Below are 21,051 nucleotides of genomic sequence, written 5' to 3'. Positions count from 1 at the left end.
CGAGAAGAATACTCCATCAAATTGAATAAGTCTCTTTATGGACTAAAACAGTCTGGACGCATGTGGTATAACCGTCTCAGTGAATATTTGCTAAGAGAGGGTTATAAAAATGACTCCATTTGCCCATGTATTTTTATAAAAGGATCAGAAAGTGAATTTGCTATAATTGCTGTCTATGTTGATGACATAAATATTATTGGAACTCCTGAAGAGCTTTCAAAAGCCATAACTTGCTTAAAGAAAGAGTTTGAGATGAAAGACTTGGGAAAGACAAAATTTTGTCTTGGATTACAAATTGAGCATATGAAAAATGGAATTTTTGTGCATCAAGAAGCTTATATAGCAAAAATGTTAAAACGTTTTTACATGGACAAATCTCATCCGTTATCTACTCCAATGGTTGTTAGATCATTGGACGTGGAGAAAGATCCTTTCAGACCTAAAGAAGAGGATGAAGAACTAATTGGTCCTGAAGTACCATATCTGAGTGCGATAGGAGCACTAATTTATCTTGCTAATTATACACGTCCAGATATAGCATTTTCTGTCAATCTACTATCAAGGTATAGTTCTTCACCTACAAAAAGACATTGGAACGGAGTCAAACATATATTTCGTTATCTTAAAGGTACAATGGATATGAGATTATTTTATCCTAAAGTATCCAAACTAGAATTAATAGGTTATGCAGATGCAGGTTATTTGTCAGATCCTCATAAAGGAAGATCACAAACAGGTTACTTGTTCACAAGTGGAGATACAACCATCTCATGGAGATCTGTCAAACAGACCTTAACAGCAACATCATCAAATCATGCGGAACTTTTAGCACTACACGAGGCAAGTAGAGAATGTGTATGGTTGAGGTCCGTAATTCAACACATACAAAAGAATTGCAGTTTATCGTCCGAAAGAATGAATACAACAATCATTTTTGAAGACAACACTGCATGCATTGCTCAGTTAAAGGAAGGCTACATTAAAGGAGACAAAACAAAACATATCTCTCCAAAGTTCTTTTTCACTCATGATCTTCAAAAGAATGGTGAAGTAAGCATACAACAAATTCGTTCGTGTGATAATCTCGCAGACCTCTTTACAAAGTCACTCCCGAGCAGAATCTTCGAGAAACTAGTACAAAGGATTGGTCTTCGTCGTCTCAGAAATATTTGTCTAGTTGAGGGGGAGAAATAAATATATTGTAAAAGGATTGTACTCTTTTTCCTTCACTAGAATTTTTTCCCACTGGGTTTTTTTTCTAGTAAGGTTTTAATGAGGCATATCCACGATGGACATCCAAGGGGGAGTGTTATGAATATTTAGTGGATGTCCATATAGGTTCTTACCCATGTTATTGGCCCATTACATTTGCCTATAAATAGAACCTATGACTAATGTAAACTACTCACTTGGTCAATCAGACTAATTCTATTCTTTCTCTCTTCTCTTCTTCTCTCCTCTATACTTATATATTATTACTATTACTTATATTTCATAACAAATAGTATTTAAATATACTCAATAAAAAATAAAAAATACATCACATTGTTTATCTAAATTGTACACGACATTGCTCTATATATATCATAAAATTCACCAACAACTGAATTTGTATTAAATTTTTTAGCAATTCTTCTCTTGGTGTAAGTAATCACATAATTAGTTTGAAATTCATTTTCTATCTTGTTTCTCAACCTATTTTTCACAATCTTCATAGTAGAAAATAATCTCTCACTTGTAGCAAACAATCAGAACTAACTTAATTGAATTTGAACTTTAGTGGTGTATAATACATATTATCAAAATATTTTAAAGTAAATTGTTACAATTACTATGTTGTGGGTACATATTTTGCACTAAACAGTAGTTACTAATCTTTAAACATATCTCTCAAATATCAATTTATGTGTACATATATATATTAAAAACAAATATATGAAAAAAAAAATACGACAAGAAGGGGGCCTCAACCCCTACTTGCCCCCTTATTCCAAATTTTTTTTAGTCCCCCTAAAATTTTTCATTGAATAATAGTTCCTCGAGAATTTTCTGTTTTCAAAATTGGTTCATGATGTTATTCAAAAAAACCCTAACAATATCCCATTCCTTTATGTACAAAATCTTTTTCTTATGCAAAAAAAAATCTTTTTCCAATCACTCTCTCACCACTGCGATTCAAATATCAAAACCACTGCGATTCAAGAATCAAACATCAAGTTCACGATGATGGATGGAGCTTGATGATTTTCAAACGATGCTTCAAGTTTTTCATACGTTGATTCTCATTCTCCAATTCCTATCGATTACATAGATTTGATTTTTGATTTTCGAACCACCATCACTGACCCTAGTTTTTCAAACGTTGATTCTCATTCTCCAATTCCTATCGATTACATAGATTCTCAAACGTGATTCTCGAACCACCATCACTAACCCTAGCTTTTCAAACGTGATTCTTGATTCTTGAAAGTCTCTAACTCCATCACCGGCTATATCAAAGGACTTGGGAAACTCAGTTCTTGTCTAGTATAAAGGTATGTATTTGACAAAATACGTTCAATTATATCCTTTGTTTCATTCAATTATTTCCTTAATTACACACAACAAGCTCCGTTAATCTCTTTTCCTTTTCCATGCCTCCTCTTCCGTCCTCCATCTCGGCGTGATCCGAATCATATCCGAGCCACATCGTCAATCACAGTATCTCCAACGGTGGTGGCGATTGCAGCCGTAGAATCAGCAACAGCAATTGGTAGTTCCGACAGCGATGGTCGTTAGGATCAACGACCTGGTTGGGAATGGAATATCAGGAATACTACAGAAATGGGTGAACTATGGTAGAGGATGGAGGCATCGTTGGTTCCTGTTGCAAGATGGTGTTCTCTCTTATTACAAGATTCATGGACCTGATAAGGTCGTAATCAATCCTGAAACCGAGAAGGGATTCAAGGTTATCGGTGACGAATCCATGCTTATCATCTCTAGCAACCGCAATTCTCTCCACTCTCAACATCAGCTAAAGGCTTTCTGTGAAATCCAGCTCAAGGTTCCTCCCTTAATCGATGTTCTTTTCATTTTCTCATGTTCATATTTTTATTTTTTTATTTTTTTTTTTATTTTGAATGTTGAAGTTCATAACTAGTAATTTCTGTTTTAATTGATTAACAAAAAAAATGTTATCCTGTATATGAATTTGAATATATGAGTTATCTTAATTCTCAAGTTGTTGATTTTTTCTTGGTCTGTGTTTTGATTTGAATATGCAATTAGCTATTAATGAAACATACGTGAATGTGATATACTAATATATGGCATGATAATTGATCAAGCTCTGAAAGTAGGGTTTTGTAATTTTATTTTCATATGATAATGTTTATTATGTGTGTTATTTTTTACTGGAAGAAAGGTTTGACTGTAGGTTTCAACTATTCGCGAGAGCAGATCCGATGATAAACGGTTTTCCATATTCACTGGGACAAAGACACTGCACTTGAAAGCAGAGACTCCGAGTCAATCCCGGGCGATCTGGCGGGATCCCAGCGTCGCGGAGCGGAGCGGTGCCTCACCGCTACGGGAAGGGTCAGAGCGGAGCGGTGCCTCACCGCTACGGGAAGGGTAAGAGCGGAGCACCTAAGCTTCTCGCCGGTTTCTCGCCGGGTTCTCGATGGAGCGGAGCAGAGCGGAGCAGAGCGGTGCAGAGCGACAGGTCCAGATCACGGTGTTGTTAATGGGTTTTTAAGGACTTTTTTGGTATTTTAATGATTTTAGTAAGGGCATATTTGGGATTTTACATTCCCTTTGTTGTTATCACATAACCCCTTTGTTGTTATAACATAACCCTAGCTGCAAAATTGTTTATGCATCAAATCTCTTCATCTCTTCACCGTACTCTTCGATTCATTCATCAAATCTCTTCATCTCTTCTCATCAAATCTTCATCTCTTCATCATACTCTTCATCTCTTCATCATACTCTTCATCTCTTCACCTCTTCACCTCATCAAATCTTCAAAGCTTCATCTTCAACTCATCAAATCTTAAACAATGGCACAACAAGTCGAGGAAGAAGGTGTTGAAGAAATTGGAGATGATGTTGAAGATAATGATGTGGAGGCCGATGGGGATTATGACGAAGACGAAGAGTTTGAGCCTTGAGGATGATTTTTAGACTTGGAAGATGAATTTCAGTTTTAATTTTTAGTTTACTTTATTGTTCTAAGTGTTGAAGACTTGACTTTTGCTTATTTATTTTGCTTGACTTTTGTTGGTACTTTTGTTGGAGACTTGAGCTTTGTGTTTTGAATTTTTGATTTATGAATGTTTTATGGATTTTGAGATGTCTGTTTAATTTTACATTAATTATATGTTTATAGTATTATCTATGTAATTATAAATAAAAAGACTAAATAGTGGCATCCCGGCCATCCCGCTCCCCGGGATGCCGCTATCCCAATTTTGAGGTTGGTCGCTCCGCTCCGGGATTAACTACTCTGAAGACTCGTGAAGATCGAGAGTGGCATGGTTGGAGGCCTTTCATGCAGTCAAAGATATGTTGAAGACCATGGTTCTTCTGAATCTTATATTAATTAGAAAGTACATTCTTATGATCTATAAACATACATTTAGTTTGTATATGTTATGGTTTAGTTTGTGACCTTTCAGTTACTACTATGATTGTTCATCAAGAGTATTACAATCTTTACTCCACATACATGCTGTTTACAAGTTGGTGATTTATTCGTAGTTTACAAGCTGTTTATAGTTGGTGATTTATTCGTAGTTTACAAGCTGTTTATAGTTGGTGATTTATTCCTAGTTTATAAGTTGCTTACATTTTTCCGCGTTTGATAGGTGAGGAAGCTTGGGTTGGTCTTCACGATCACTGGAAAAGTGACGAGTTCCTCAGAATATTTGTCTAGTACTGGGTGAAATCTTATAATTTTGTAATTGGGGAAATCTATGTTTCCCATACTATTTGTCTAGTACTGTAATTGCTTGAATTTTGTTTCAAGATGTTACGTTAAAAACTTATAATATTGTAATTCTCAAAGTACTATTGAGCTAATTAGGTAGAGTAAGGCAACAAAACCACATTATTTAGTGGATTGGTTGTACTTGCTTCATTAATGAGGTGAATTTAGGAAAGAAAATGTAATTTCTGATTGGGATCTCATTACTGTTATGTTCTCCACTGTGTCCTTTTGTCTGAATTAACCTTGTTCCACATTTCTTATGCCAATGCAGATCAATTTGCAGCTTCTGGCGACCTGTTTCCCGCAGAGCAATCAAAGCGTATTCTGCTTACCACATTCTAAAAGGTATATTCGATAACATACGATCTTATAGCGATGTAGACTAGATTGTGTTTGCTGCAAGCTTTTTCGAGATATTCTCAGATATCATGCTTATTTGTTATATTGTTGTTTAATGGATATGTGAAGGATTGCAGATGGCTCGGTACCGCTACTTGTTTGCGCTATCATGCTTTCATATGTGTCTTCTTATTGAAGCAGTAGCAGCTGTATGTCCCTGTAATGACCCTGCTTCAGAGGTATAGTTGAAAATCAAATACATCATAACTAGCATATTTTCTTCACCCTCTTCTTGGTATTTTTCCGTTGTCAGTGGCTATTTAATGTATACAGATGAATTTTTCAATAAATTACCCTGCTTCATCTGATGCCCTCATCTAATCTTCCCTCCTCTACATTTCATCCCATGTACCTGACAGGGACTTCTTGTTCTGATTTTATTTTTCTGGTTGCCACGTAATTTTAAGATTTGCCTTCTTTCATGTTTCCTTATGTGATATTCTGGTTCTAGTTATCTCTATTATGATCTCTTGAGATGAGTTAAAAAGTTTGGAGTTCAGTTTGTAATTTATCTTTTATTTGCAGGTCCCTAATGGTGCAGCAGGTCATTACCTTCTTGGGCTTGTTTACAGGTTGCAATATGTTGTTTCTTCATCTGACATTTGCATGTCCATGTTCCATATCATACATACGTTCATGGCATGCCCGCCTTTACCAGAATCATCTTTATTTATGTAGAACTATCGTAAACGAGATCATAACTTGATAAACCACAAGGGCATCACACTGACAATCACCTGCCCTATATCCCCCCCCCCCCCCCCTCTCGAACACTCTCGCTTTCCCTTAACTTTTTGTGTTTCATGTTAATAGACATTGTCTGAAATCTGCTTACAGATTTTGTTGAAATAGAAAATTATTACATGGAGCAGCTGCTTTTCTGTGTATGTGATATTGATATTCTTTTTGCTAAACCGAACCTGTTTTGGTTGACTAAGATAGTCAATAGACAATGAAAATGACTTACTGATACTGGATAAGGACTAAGGATTAAGGAACCACATCAACAAAGAGGACAATTCAAGAAAGAAGCATCAAGATATTTTGGTTCTTCTTTGTAGCTAGGGAATTTTAGTTGCCCCATTTATTTGCCCGTACTACTTTAGAACTACTTTGAAGAATGTGTTTTTGCATTGAACTATATCCAAGATTTTCAAGGCACTGTTTTTAGTTTATTGATTGGTTTTCTGTTTAGTTATTCTGGGAATGATTTTTTTTAACCTGTTTTGTTTTGTAATATTTCAGGTATACCGATAGACTGAAAAGTGTCATTCATCACTTCAATCAAGCGTTATCTTTGGATCCATTACATTGGGTTGCTTATGAAGAACTATGCATATTAGGATCGTCTTATGCATCGTAACTGATTTTTTATTGTCTCTAGCTCAAGTATTTCCACTTATCATTCATCTAGAAACGTCGTTATAAAATTATGTCGATCTTCTGAAGGCCACTGAGTAAAGTCCTTATTTTGATTCCTCTGTTGGACGGTCCATTCTCCAAAGGAAAATAAATAAATGGATATTCATTCATTCTTTTGAAGTTTCAGGAGTTTTTTCTTCGCATGTTTCTTCTCAATAAGTTAAGTATTGATATTTGTTTTCCCTGTTTTTAAGCACGCGTAAATGTTGTGTTGTCACATATGCAATCTTTTTGTTGTTAAGGTTGTGCCTCATTTATCTCTCTTTGTTATCAAGTGTACTTAACACTAAGATACAAGTCCTTGATTCATGCGTACCATATGACTGTTTCAAACATCGTGAAGATTATATTCATGGTGTCCTATCCACTACTTTTGTTTCCTTCTACTTATCTTAACTTTTATGTCCCTGCAGTTTTTAATCCAACTTCTTTTTCAACGCCTTTATGGTGAAAGTTTAATACCAATATGAGGTATAACATACTATTTTCACTCTTAAACTCTTCGCTTCTCACCCTTAAACTCTTAAATTTAGTGGAAATGACACTTTTGAACATGTGTTACTGTTTTTGCTCTGTAGTGAACATTTTTGGAGTAGTATGGAAACTATAAGCAATTGAAAGTAAGTCAAACTACTTATAGTGAGGCATCGGTGCCTTCTTAATTAACTTCTTAGTAATTTGATTGTTAATTTCAACTGTTTTTTTTTTTCCTTTTCATTTTAACGATTATTAAAGACATCTTTTTAGGTACCAAAATTTAATTTAATATAGCAGCAGATCATATGACAAGTAAGTTCAATGAGTTGTTTGCTAAGTACATAAATATTTGTTATTTTTTATTTTTTATTTGGATGACTAAACAGACCAATTAGTGTTTAGTTTGTTCTTTTTTGTGTGTCATTTTAATGAGGAAGAACAAAACAGAGGGAATTGGTTTTGTGCTGACTAATCAAACCTTGAAGTCCAACTAATATTGGCTTTATAAATTCGTTTAATTCTTGACTCGATAACAGACGAAATAAATTTGGAAATGGTTAAATGGTTCCTCGATGATAGTACAATCTACGTGTCAAGGCAAGGCAAGTACTCTATTTTAGTTTCCCTTTTCCAATTCTTTTCAATTTTAAATTTCAACATGTATTAATCTGTGTTCTTTTTTAACAGGTTGTTCGAGAATTAGATTTGACGTGGAAGTGAAAAATTGCATAATTAACATGGTTTTGCTTGCAAAAAGGTATCCATTTTTTCTCCATTATTGTCCAATTCTTGTTGTCTACATAAATTAGGGTATATGTTGCTTCAATGTGACCCTTATTAGATGTTGACTCAACGACCCTCAAGTCCAATTCTTATTCGCAAACGCAATTTTCGAATCTTGAAAGTCTCAAATCCAACCTTGTTTCTTTCACTGTACTTTTGCTCACTACTCAGTCAGTAGTGCTACCTTGTCCCTTCAAGGTTCAAGTTCAACATATTATATTCTCATCCGATAGAAATTTGGTATTAGTTCAAAAGTTTCATTTACTTTGACTACACTCACCACAAACCACACTTACTTACTCTTTCTTTCTCACTAAAAACAAACCCGCCCCACTCCCCTTCATCATCTGAAACAGAAGAAAGAAACAAATCAACCAACCCAATTTTCATTATTTTTTAATCTTCTACCTTTATTCTTCTCTGTTAGTGCTGCTGTAGATTTTTCAACATGGTATTACGGTTGTTTTTTTTAGTTTTGTGTACTGTATTAGTTTTTCCTCAATATTATTTTCTCTCAATTTCTTTGGTATTATTGCATATTAAATGTGGTATTTTTATTTTATTTCTACCAATAAGCAATAGAAATTATATTCAAAATATAGTCAAGTCCAGAGCAATCATCAACTACTAATCATTATACATTTGATGAATATAAAAATATAAAATTGGGTACATCTCTGAAAATAATTCTTGGAATTCGATTTAGAAAAACTTTCTAATGATTGTGAGTTAAGGCAAAGAATATGTCAAGTCGTAGAGAACAATTAAATTTTATATTTATACTCTAAAAAAAATATATTCTTTCTAAAAAATAAGTTGATGTATATGTGTGTGTATGTCAACAAATTTCTATGTATATTCTATGTAAAATGCTCGAAATTTATAATGCCCCCAGTATCCAAAAATTTTGGCTCCGTCATTGAATGAGGTCTTATAAAATGAGACGGAGGGAGTATATATATATATATATATATATATATATATATATATATATATATATATATATATATCAGGAGCACCCAAATCGCATCCTAAATTGGCTAAACCATTCGCACACTTGTTAGCCTCACGCACGGTAAGAATACTTGATCTTAAGGTGTTTTAATCTCAGCCATTTTAGATTTTTTGAACCACCTCGGAAATGGATTACCCATGCAACTTTCCATCGCTCTTTCTTTCCGATTCCCAAAATTTTCACTTCCCTCGCCGGAAAATTCCTCTTCAGTCGCACCAGATCCAGCGATTTTGTCATTCAGATTTCACCTTGCCATCCCAAAGATTCAATGACTCGTCGATTTGTTGTTCGTTTGGATTTCACTGTTCATCGTGCAGATGTATGGTTTGTTTTCTGATTTTGACTTTGTTGTACCCTAATTTTACCGTATTCTGATTTTTGCCTTCTTTAATTTGCTCTAATTTTACTTCTTCTATTAGGTTTGAATCTGACTTCCTTTCTTCCTTCACATAGGTTCAAAAGGTAAATTGAAATTTGTTTGAATTTGGAATTTGTTATCGGTTCAAAAGTTGAATTTTGAATATATTCATTAATAGATTTCTAATTTGAATGATTATAGTTTAAATTTATAACACTAAGCTTAGTGAATGCATCAACCATGTTAGATAAATCATTATGATTGATTTGAATTGTTGATCTGCAATCTGCATCTAACCCTCAAAACCTCATCTAACCCTTAACCCTTCTAACCCTTCTAACCCTTAACCCTTCCAAAACCCTACCCCTCACCTTCAAAAACGCAAAAAAAAAAAAAAGGCAACTCAGGACGCCGCCTTGGGGATGGCGCGTCCTTCATATGGACACTAACCCCCCAATGGCGCGTCCTTCCCAGTGACACTAAGACCCCAATGGCGCGTCCCACTCACAGAAAAGCAGTAGGGCATTTTGGTGTTTTTTTTCTCAGGTAGGGTGTTATAGTGTTTTAGCTTTGTGACAGGTGTAGTTTTAAAAAAAATTCTTTTCTTTTCTTCTTATTTCAAATTAGACATTCCCAGATCTTGGGTTTATTGTATCAAACTCTATTTTGAATCAGACCATGTTGTTTGCATCAAGAACTTTGGTGTTTCTTCAACCTACACGATCGACTCCTATGTATTTTCTTTCAAATCCTTTGAGCACCCTTTATCAGAACTATCTGAGGAGTGGTGTACCTCCACTGGTTCTGGTGTGTGCTACCGCCGTAGATTTTACAGAGAGAGCGAAGAGGGGAAATTCCTCGAGGAGTCCATGCTACCGTAATCGCATCGCATCGTCAATCGTCTTTTTGCCATTGGACGAAGTTGTTTAGTTTCATCTATCGATTTCCATTCTTCATCAGTTAAATTGGTTTCTTTACTCTTTTTCATTGGTTTTCCATTGGATTTTTTTTTTATTCAACCATTGGAGGGTTTTTGCCATGGTTATAGAGATGTAATGTTTGAAGGTGGTGCAGGGGACACTACTACATATTCAGCTTTTAGTACCATTTTTCAGGTAACATTTCTCAGAAAGTGTTACCCATTTTTACTGAAGTCCATTGGAAATAACTCATTAGTGAAAAAATTTCCCCACTTCCCAAACCCAAAACTTGCGCAAAGAGAAAAAAAAAAAAAACTCCAAATCTATTTCCCATTCTTCCCAGTCCTGTTTGTTTTTCTCTAGTGTCGTTCTTCATAGTGATCCATTCTTCTCAATCCATAGCGATTCATTCTTTCCAATTTCGATCTCGTTTTGTCCTCCATAGCTATCGCTTCTCTCTCCGCTCCTCACTCAGTGAAGAACGCTTTGTCTCTCCGGCCGCCGCTTAACTTTGGATTTTGATTTCTGCATCTCGCGCCAGGTAATCTTTCGAACCCGTTCAACTTTTTTTCTAATATTCTATTTCAATTACTGATTCTCATTCAGTTTCAATCAATTTCTATCTCAATTTCAAACTTAGGGTTTCCTTGCAAAGTACCTTTTCATTTTGTTTTCTATTTCAATCAGTTTCTTTTTCGATTTTTGTTTTCAGTTTCAATGAATTTCTATTTCAATTTCCAACTTAGGGTGCAAACTTAGTTGTTACTGAGATTTGTACTTAATTGAATGAATTTGTTTGAGTGTTGGATTATATGATTTGTTATAGTATTCAAGTATAAATTGTGTGTTGTTGCTGTTGAATGATTTGTTTGAATGTGATAGCAGTTTGAAACTTTAGTTGTTGTTTGACTCTATCTTAGAAGAGTAAGAGTTTTTGTTAATTAATATCTTATGTCTTACTACTGTTTCCATATTTATGCTTAATTAGATTGCAATTTGCTTCTGTTTTCATGTTGCATTAGATTTTTTTTTTCCAATCTCATTCTATGTTTGGAGCTATTTGTCTTTGAATGATTCATGGAAAGAAATAATGAATGAAGCTATTAGTTACAAAGTTAAAAGTTCTGCTTATTGCAGACGATGATGGTGAATGTAAACATCCAAAAATCGAATTCTCTTCAACATCCAATCTAAGGATGCTTCTCAAACACTTTACTTAAAATTTATGTATTAGCTCGACAATGTTAACTAATGAAACATTTGACTTCTATGTAAAAAAAATTGGAGGTTTTATTTGGTTTTATTTACATGTGGTTTTAGTAGTCAGTAGAGGTGATGTGGTGTGTTTGATTTTTCTTTTTGTAGAAATGCGGGCATGAAGTGTATGCAAGCAGATCGCAAGCGACTTGTGATAAAGGTTGGAACCATGGTATGATTTTTTATCAAGAGGTGTCACTTTTGAATTGCTTCTTTATATTTGTTCGTTGCATCTTTTACCTTGCAATAGTCATAGTCTAACATAGCTACCTATTTTTTATTGTTTGTATGATTGTATTTGTGACTAGTATGTTAGTCCAGGGAAATGTGGAAGGATTCAAGTTGGCGGTGATTGGTGAAATGGTACTGGTTTCATAAGTAATAAGTAATTAAATCATCTCAAAAGATAAGCCATTTTTTAAATAGGTTTGAAACCCTTCATTCTTTACTTCTAATGTTGTGATAGAATATGTAACTGATGTTTCTACCAAAAAAAAAAAAAAGAATATGTAACTGATGTTGTTAATGTTTAACTATGAATTAATTCAAGGTTAACTATGAATTAGCTAGGAAAATATTTCATAGCTAATTTATCACTCAATCAATGCATTAGCTACGAAATAGGTAACATTTTTTGAGTGTTACTAATAATATTCTAAGATGTTACTTAAAAGCTTTAGTAACATAGGCTTTATGTAACATTTGTTCAGATGTTACTGAAGCTAAATAGTAACATTTTTTTGGATTTAGTAACATTTGAAAAATAAATGTTACTAAATCTCATATTTGCTGTAGTTAGAGAGAGAGCCTTTGGGAAAAAATAGGACACGGAGAAAGAAAACAAAAAGGCTAATTAATTAATTAATTAATAAGATTTTAAAAATTGGTGCATTAATCACCCCTTATCTTGTGCAATGTTGCACTGATTGGAAACATAAATGATATTTATAGCGAAGGAAGGTTTCACGAAACATGTATTTTGGGTAGCTTTTAAGTGTATGGATTGGATGCATTCAAATTGTTTGTGCAGTCATGCAGTCACCTACTTTAATGGTCCAGATCCAAAGTTCACAAAATAAATAAAATACATAAATAAAATGGGTGGTTGAGATTATCTGCAGTCAATATTTTGACTACAGGGAATCCATTTCCCTATCTATCCTCTTCAAACAAACACCACCATTTATTGTCAGCAAAACCATTTTTCTCTGCCCTTTTTTCATGTATTCTCTTCTTGTCTCTTGGTTCCCTTGCATACCTCTAATTTCTTTTTTCGTTCATATTGTTGGTTCCCTTTCTTATTTCCATAAGTTTATAATAGAGTTGCGTTTGCTATTTTCCTGGAGTTTTGCTTCACGTGTAGTTGGGTTGGATTAGATAGCAAGTTTTGGGTGGGAGAGAAGTTCTACTTTAGATTTAATGGGAAAACAATTAAATAAGTGAAGATCAACTATTGTGAATGATTTGTCAATCAAAAGTAATAAGTGAAATAAAAACAACAAAGAGTTAAAAACATGTGTAACAAGCCATTAAATGTTGGTTCGCTATATATATAGCATAGCTCGATTGGAAAAACCCAAAAAAAGAAAACATAATTAATTGGTAATAAGTGAATTGGAAAAACCCAAAAAAAGAAAACATAATTAATCGGTAATAAGTGAAAATGCTTGAAGACAATGAAAATATAATGAAGATAACAATCTCCATGAAGTTGATTAATCAGTCCAAATTTGGAATGCCATAACCGTGAAGAACATAAATCATCTGATGAGAACCACTATTGCTTAAAACGGCATGTGGGCCAACAAAAAAATTTGAAGATAATGTGGAAAAAGATGAAGAAGAATATTAATGTGATGAAATTGAATTTGAAGATTATTATACAGTTGAAACTAAGGGGGTATATAGTATTTATTAGTTGTTGTTCTTCCGTTGAGTATTTGAACTTTCCGAAGTTATAACTACTCCAGATGCTGTCTCTGATGAGGTATGTTGCTGAGTCTGTGAATCTGATCATACCAATCATAATCATAATATAAACAATTAATAACAAATTATTTCAAACCAACATGTCAAATTATAAAGAGTGAGTGGATCATTTTTAAATTACTAGTAGCAGTGTAGCACTATCACCTAGGATTAAACAGTAGTATGATGAAATTAGACTTTTTTTTTTTACGGAAGGTGAAATTAGACTTATAACTTCTTTCGATTGATTTATGTGAATTTATCGAATGGCATGACCATGTTTGTTTATTCATTGTTTTAGTTTATTTTCAGAAACATAACTCAACCTTAAACGGTGAATAAACATGATCATGCCATTTGATAAATTGACATAAATCAATCAAAATAACTTATATGAAAACAACTCAACCTTACTTAGTCGAGTTTGTTTTTTAAAAGACAAAGAAATATATTAAACAATTTACATACAATGAGTGTTTAAGGTAAGAGTTCATACACAAGTCTAATAAGACAATAAAAATATTATTTTTTTGTCAAAATTAATTACTTATGTATAAATAATTACATTTAAACATTTATACTACAAGCCCTTAATTAAGTTGTACATTGTCATTAAAAAGAAAATAATAGTAGTTTACGAAAAAAAATATTAAGTTGTACATTCATGTTACTTTTTTTTTTTTGATGTAACCAAAAAAAAATTACTTTTTTTTGTTTTTATTTGAGCTTGAAGGGAGTATATTAAAATTAACATTTATTACATGTAAGTAATATAATAGTTGGTTTCTTTTGTACCCTGTTTGATAACAAAAAATAAAAATAAAAATATAAAAACAGATTTCCTTTTGGATTTACCTTTACATGATGATAATAGTTTTGAAAAGGAAAAACAAAGTAGAGTGAAGTACAAGTAAGTTGTAATCAATATTCCAAAAGAATGATGAAAATTTTCTTCACAAACAAACACAGAAAACATGTAAAAGTTTGTAGCAGAATTTGTATTCACAGAAGGGGAAAAAACATTAGAGTTTGATCTAAGTGATACCAAAACTCACATGGATACATATTCCCAGAGTTAAGAAACGCATACAATCACTGCAATCATCTTATCTCAAGTGTTGAATAAGACAGTTCGTACATCAACTTTCACATATCATATTTAAAATACAAACTCAAAATATAAATCATTTGATTTTTATTAAGTACATAAAACTATTGATACGTAACTCTTCTCTAACAAAATTAAATGTCTAATTTTTTAACTTTAACAAAACTAGTCTCATAATAGATCTATTGATACGTAACTCTTCTCTAACAAAACTAGTCTCATAATAGATCTCAAACAAATAAAAAGCAAAAATATAGTATCTTATAGCACTTATTAGTTATTACTGTATGTTTACCATTAGGGTGAATACCAAACATACATTTAATCACCATGCACATTTAAAAAATTGACAGTGAAATGTTTTAGACATGAAATCCAATTCCCAGCTAGGTACTAGTATCTAAAAGACCAGAAAATGCAGAGTGGGCCAATGCATGGAAAGCAAAGACTAATATTTTGACTGGATCTTTAAAGAATTAACCACCATGCACACAATTCCTACAGAAACCACATGCAATCACTGTTACTTTACATGATGACCTCTCTCTCTCTCTCTCTCTCTCACTCATTGACCCATACATAATAATACGGTTAATATCACAACCAAGACAGCTCATTCACATGGGTCTTGTGTTACCCATGTGGACCCCTATGTCCACATGTTATAGCAAAAATCATAATGTATATATTGTGTCAGTAAGTGATGAGCATCATAATTCATTCATTCATAAATCTCTGTGCACACCCGCTCTTTATTTTTCTTTTACCCCCTAACTCTGTTTTCAGTTATAAATAAGGGTCATGCTAACTAGTGCCCCGGACACTAGTTAAGGATACAAAAAAAACAATTTTTGTATTGAAAATGACACTTTTTATACTTTACAAACATTGACTATACAAGTTTCAATGTAATTTTACTATAATTAGTATCCTTAACTAGTGTCCCGGAGGCACTAGTTAGCATTTTCCAATAAATAAATACTCCATATATATACACTCTACATTATACACATTCTTGCAATACAAGCATTATTATTAAAGAAAAATTAAATCTATGATACGTAAATATCATTAGTATTAAGATCATGTTAGTAGACAGGCAGACATTGACATGTATTAGACATCAGTTGAAAAGAGAAGAGAAGAGAAGAGAAAAATTACCATTAGGAGAAGGGGAAGGAGAAGGGTGCCTTATTAAAGGTTGTTGTTGAATAGGACGATATGCTGCAGCAGAAAAGGAACCTCCTTCTATTGGTGTAGGAGGGTAGTATAGATAGGATGGGCCAGCTGGCATACGATGTGGTTGAGGTGTAGAAAATGTACCCCCTCCTCTTGGTTGCACAGAATATCCATAGTAATATGGTGAAGCCATTGTTGAAGATGATGGTCCATAGAGTTGTTGATAGTATTGTGCTTGCTGCATCTGAGTGTTATACATTGTAGCCTGTATTCATAAATAATTACAAATCATTCATTAGTCTCTAATTAATTAATTAATTAATTAATGTTTTAAAAATCATATCAGAAATCGACTAACTAACAAGTTATGATTCAATTTGTTCCATAAATTCAATTACGATTGAACTCGATGACGTCCAAATCAAAAGAAAAATTGAATTACTACCAGACATTTGAGATGGAAAAAATATGAAACAAGGCTCTAAATTTAGTAAGAAATTAATTGATTATGGGAGGAAGATGCTTACTTGATGGTACCCATATTCAGGAGTGTAGGTGGGGTAGCTGCAAACAAAGTTGAAACGAATTATTAAATTAGAAAGCAAATAAGGAATGGAAAACGTTGAATGCAGTAATGTATTTGTTTCTTAGAGAAGCAATTACTTAAAATGGTAGGCTTCTATTGATGTGTTGTGGAGTAGTAGTAGTAGCAGCAGCAGTATAGTGAAGTTATTAATATGTAAGGTTTTTCCGGTGAGGAAAATTACGAGCATTAATTCATGGGTCCGTTTAGAATGGACCAAATATCGATAGCTTTTGGTTGTCGTGTGGGGACCTTAAATTTATCAATGTGTAATCAGATCTTCTTCTACCTATAGTACCATTTCCTTCTTTGTGATATATTAATATCCCTAGCTAAGATTTAATTGATCATGATTCACTTCAGTGATGGTCTCCTTTTTTCTTTGTAACAAATGCATCATGATTCATGAACATGTTGCCCATCAAACAGAAATGAAAAAAAAAATGGTAAATTTGACATCCAAGCTTTGCATGGTCCATTTAAATCCAAGCTTATGTTATATTGAACTAAACTCAATTCTAATTACAAAAGTAATTTGTGTGGTAAGCCAACCATGCCTCTCTTTATAAATTACTTTCAAACATGGATCTTCTCTTTGTAAGGTGACATTTCAGGTTTTGTCAATAGACACTCGATCTCACATTCAATAATATTGGGCTTAGTGTGCAAATAATTTGGTGCATGGCTCGAACGAGTAGATATTTATTAGGCGTTTGTATTAAGTGTAATTGATATGTACATAATAATTTGTAAGGTGAGAAATGTCACTATTTATTTTAAGATCATATCTTTTACATTGTTTGTTGAACATCTATTTCCCCCAAAAAAATAATTGTCAAGTAGCCTAACGGCTAGACTCTCACACATATAAATGTAGAGAAATGTGGAATCCGGAATTCGAACTCTAATCACTTCAATAATATTTCTGGTAGCTACCATTTGAGCTAGAGACTTTTCCCCCAAATTATTAAAACAACATGAAAGTTATAATAATTAATTTGTATTCAAGGGTATTTGTTAATTTACCAAATACTGTAATTTATACAGTTCTCATAAGACAACAATAATAACATTGCTGGTGAGAAAATGACTTTGATGGTACAAGACATACAAAAGTACCTAGTGATGGGAGATTTTATCATGTAAAAAAATATTATAACCATACAAAAATACTTTTGTAATTAAGGAGGACCACTATATGACACAAAAATATCAACATGCGTTTGCCATGGACTACACTTTTTTTTATTGACCATGGACTATATATCTATTGACCAGTACCTATTATCACCGGCATTTCTACTATATATCTACATGTCTCTTTGAATATATAATGGCTATAAATTAGAGGCGAGTCTTAATTCACCAGCATGTTTTTAGAGTTTAGCTAGGCCCAAACTCAAAATCCACAAAAATTAGTTACTGTTATGTGTCCTTTCAAGTTTAGATCAACCAAGAAATGCACACATTATTATTATGATCAGTTTCTATAATGATAATTTTTGCATGGTGATAATGCAAGAATAATTTTATTAGTTTATTACTTTTCATTTCATTTATTTTTAAATTTTATTATTGTAGTTGATTAAGGTTAAGGGTGACTGTTTGGAGAGAAATTTTGGAAGGTGGGTCGGTATTATAATATTATGTTTGAGATTTTAAAAAATTGTCGAAAAAACAATGTGTGTCAGTCAAACATCATTCATTTTTAGAAATATTTCATAATTTGTTTAATTTAAAAATGAAAAACAAGCTAAAGCACAAACAAAGACACTAAAATACTCTTATAATAATATGAAAAATGTTATTTAAACACAAATTTTTAACAAAAATACAACAAAACAACACTTTTTGTTTTTTTTAATATTTGTTGCACACCTCGATATCCGTGATGTGAGTGGAGAAAAAATGTGTTGTATTTTTGTCCAACTTTTTTGTGTTTATATAACACACCTCTAATAATATATTTCAATGTAATTATACATGTCAGTGTTATGTGTGTTAATATTGATCAACGATGACATATGTCTAATATGAAACACGATTGATATATATATGAAATGTGTGTTCGTGGTTCATAGAAAATAAATCATGATCCCTTCCAAACAGATCCTAAAATAATGCACATGATTGTTGAAGAGAACAGGCATAGGAAAGTTTGGACATGTACTTATTTTATTGGGTCATGCTAACCGGTGCCTCCGGGGCACTGGTTAAGGAAACCAAAAAAGGAAATTTTAAAATTGAAAATAACACTTTTTAGACTTTCGAGGCGTTGACTGCACAAATTTCAATATGATATTACTATATTTGGTTCCTTAAACAGTGCCCGAGGGCCCTGTTTAGCATTTTCCTATTTTATTTTATTATTATATGAAATGATATGTGAGGATTTTGACACTGACAATGAGACCTACGGTAATTGGAGGGGGGAGCAGTCAAGAGACATATGAAGACAGCAATGTGTGCGTTTATATGCAGTTATATAATTAATACTACCATGGACCAGTTCCCTTTGACTGTGTGTGTGTGAGTTACCACCATTAACATTACATAACATGGGTAATAAATTAAAGGAAAATGCTAAACAGTGCTCCCGGGGTACTGGTTAAGGATATTAAAATGGAAATTTTATCTTGGAAATTGTGAATTCAATACCTTAAAGATGTAAAAAGTTATTATCTCTCATCATTAATTTTATTCTTTCTTTCTTTTTTTAGTACGCTTAACTAGTGTCCCGGGGACACTGTTTAGCATGACCCTAACTTAAATGACCAAAGTAATTAATTCACATAGCTAACTCACCCATATGGTTGGTACATTACTGGAGTTCCAGCTCCTCCTGCCAATTGTGGTGGCCCTCCTGCCGGAACACCACCGTACGCTGCCCCTCCCGGTGCTCCAGTCCCCATCCCTCCTCCACCTTGATGATATGTACCCCTCCCTTCATAACATCACCAATGTTAGAACATCACCTTGATATTTGATCGCGGAGTTCGATCAATTGTTTTCAACTCTCAGAATAGAATGCATGACGACTACAGTACATTTCTAGTATTAATCAAATTTAATGTTCAAATATTAACCTTCTATTTACAGTTCAATTTACAAAATTATCCCTAAAAAATTTATTTCTAGTAGTTAAAGAATAATGATAAGGAAAAAAAAAAAACTATATAGTATATCCAATGATTAGTTCAAAAATCAAAACATTGTTTTGAATGGAAAACATAAAAGAATATACCTCTTGGAGGTGATGGTCTAGGACGTCCTAGAGAAGCAATGTTACAATTTGCTCTTCTTCCATCTATTACTGGGTTTGGATCAGTACAAGCTCTTCTAGCTGATTCTGAATCACGAAATGTTACCTGTTCAATCAATATTATTTATCATGTATATGTTTTTATGTAATCAGAAATAATAATGTTATTGATCAAATGAAATATAATGAGAGAGAGAGAGAGAGAGAGAGAGAGAGAGAGACATACAAATCCATATCCTTTAGATTTTCCGGTGTTCTTATCAGTGATGATGACAGCTTCAAGAATGTCACCAAACTGTTCAAAATATGTCCTCATTTCATCAGTTGGTGTTTCCCAAGCTAATCCTCCAACAAAAACCTTGGTGAATGTTGTGTCTCCGAACTGTGATCGATAATATGGATAAGCCATTGCATCAAATCAAATTAACAAGAACAAAATTGCTGCTATGTTGTTGTTGTTGATATCCTTCTAGTTTATGCATGCGTCAAAGTAGTGTACTCTTCTTGGCATTCTCATTCTTGTAGATTTTCTTCTTCTTTTGGTTTATGATTTTTGCTCAACCCCACCATTCAAGTTCAACTACACCTCTTTCTTCCTTTTTTTCTAGTAGGAGAGAATCCCTGAATTTTAAGAGAAAAGAGAGAGGTGGGTATGGTTTATGAATATGATGATGATGTGGTATGGTTGTTTGAAACAGGTGTTAGTTAATTAAAAAACTAAAAAAAAAAAAATTATGAAAAAGCAGAGAGAGAGAGAGAGAGAGAGAGAGAGAAATGTGACAGCTGCAAGCAAACTCAAATATGCTGGCTGGCCAAAGAGAGAAAGAGGAGAAGGTAATGGTTTTGTAGGAAGGATATCATATCACATATAAGTGACAGCTGAGTTAATCTAGTCTCACTTGAAGTGTGTCCTCCCTGTCTTTGCATTAATATACTCTCCCACCATCAAATCAATTTTTCTATTTTGACTTAAACTAATAAGTCTTATTTCCTTTTCCTTATGTTCTGTTCTTCTCCACCACACCTGTTATTCTTGGATTACAACAGCATCTCCAATCTGTGTTCTAAATTTGTGTTTGATTCTGCATAGACAAAAATTAATTTTTTTTTCCTTTTTACTATAAGTATCCGGCCTACCGAACCATTTAATTTGTTTCGGGCCAGTTCTGGCATCAATTGGTTTCAGCCCTCTCCCGAACGCAGTTGAGGGGGGATCGAACCGTGGTCATTTCTACCATGTCCAGCGTCAATCACCACTGGATCAACTAACGATTAGTTGACAAAATTTGATTATAATTAAATTGATCGAGGAGGGATCTGTTGGCTCAAGGAGTAAGTCTCCATTGAC

General features: G+C 33.3%; 3 protein-coding genes across 9 annotated transcripts; 2 read left to right on the top strand and 1 right to left on the bottom strand.

Moving 5' to 3' along the window:
- Nucleotides 1-2,053: 2,053 nt before the first annotated feature.
- LOC123907828 (oxysterol-binding protein-related protein 1C-like) lies at nt 2,054-6,953 on the top strand. Of its 5 annotated transcripts, XR_006809509.1 has the most exons (7): nt 2,054-3,046; nt 3,419-3,750; nt 4,851-5,150; nt 5,244-5,317; nt 5,441-5,550; nt 5,897-5,943; nt 6,617-6,953. XR_006809509.1 is itself a non-coding variant. In XM_045958216.1 (6 exons), exons 3-6 carry the CDS (start codon nt 5,126-5,128, stop codon nt 6,047-6,049), a joined length of 342 nt encoding a protein of 113 aa, XP_045814172.1. In that variant the 5' UTR covers nt 2,054-3,046; nt 3,419-3,750; nt 4,851-5,125; the 3' UTR covers nt 6,050-6,305. The 5 variants fall into 5 exon arrangements, 4 of the variants coding, with proteins under 4 accessions (XP_045814172.1, XP_045814171.1, XP_045814170.1 ...); XM_045958216.1 differs by lacking the exon at nt 6,617-6,953 and having other exon boundaries at nt 4,851-5,130; nt 5,897-6,305; XM_045958215.1 differs by lacking the exons at nt 3,419-3,750; nt 4,851-5,150; nt 6,617-6,953 and having other exon boundaries at nt 2,061-3,046; nt 5,449-5,550; nt 5,897-6,106.
- Nucleotides 6,954-6,959: 6 nt separating this feature from the next.
- Nucleotides 6,960-12,178, top strand: LOC123907829. Of its 3 annotated transcripts, XM_045958219.1 has the most exons (7): nt 6,960-7,264; nt 7,372-7,413; nt 7,541-7,582; nt 7,807-7,872; nt 7,958-8,027; nt 11,712-11,775; nt 11,912-12,178. In XM_045958219.1, the coding sequence occupies exons 3-7, from the start codon at nt 7,576-7,578 to the stop codon at nt 11,960-11,962; spliced, it is 258 nt and encodes an 85-aa protein (XP_045814175.1). In that variant the 5' UTR covers nt 6,960-7,264; nt 7,372-7,413; nt 7,541-7,575; the 3' UTR covers nt 11,963-12,178. The 3 variants fall into 3 exon arrangements, with proteins under 3 accessions (XP_045814175.1, XP_045814174.1, XP_045814173.1); XM_045958218.1 differs by lacking the exons at nt 6,960-7,264; nt 7,372-7,413; nt 7,541-7,582; nt 7,807-7,872; nt 7,958-8,027 and adding exons at nt 9,071-9,387; nt 9,488-9,530 and having other exon boundaries at nt 11,915-12,178; XM_045958217.1 differs by lacking the exons at nt 6,960-7,264; nt 7,372-7,413; nt 7,541-7,582; nt 7,807-7,872; nt 7,958-8,027 and adding exons at nt 9,071-9,387; nt 9,488-9,530.
- A 1,110-nt stretch (nt 12,179-13,288) lies between these two features.
- On the bottom strand, nt 13,289-20,795 carry LOC123907827 (RNA-binding protein 38-like). The gene is made up of 6 exons (XM_045958211.1): nt 19,930-20,795; nt 19,686-19,809; nt 19,247-19,385; nt 16,386-16,422; nt 15,841-16,123; nt 13,289-13,612 (listed from the first exon to the last, which is right to left on the bottom strand). Exons 1-6 carry the CDS (start codon nt 20,110-20,112, stop codon nt 13,518-13,520), a joined length of 861 nt encoding a protein of 286 aa, XP_045814167.1. The 5' UTR covers nt 20,113-20,795; the 3' UTR covers nt 13,289-13,517.
- Nucleotides 20,796-21,051: the final 256 nt, after the last annotated feature.

This window comes from Trifolium pratense, linkage group LG2 (assembly GCF_020283565.1).
Source record: "Trifolium pratense cultivar HEN17-A07 linkage group LG2, ARS_RC_1.1, whole genome shotgun sequence".
NCBI classification, from domain to species: domain Eukaryota; kingdom Viridiplantae; phylum Streptophyta; class Magnoliopsida; order Fabales; family Fabaceae; genus Trifolium; species Trifolium pratense.
Note: the sequence above shows the minus strand (reverse complement) of the source record. Positions and strands in the feature narration are given on the sequence as shown.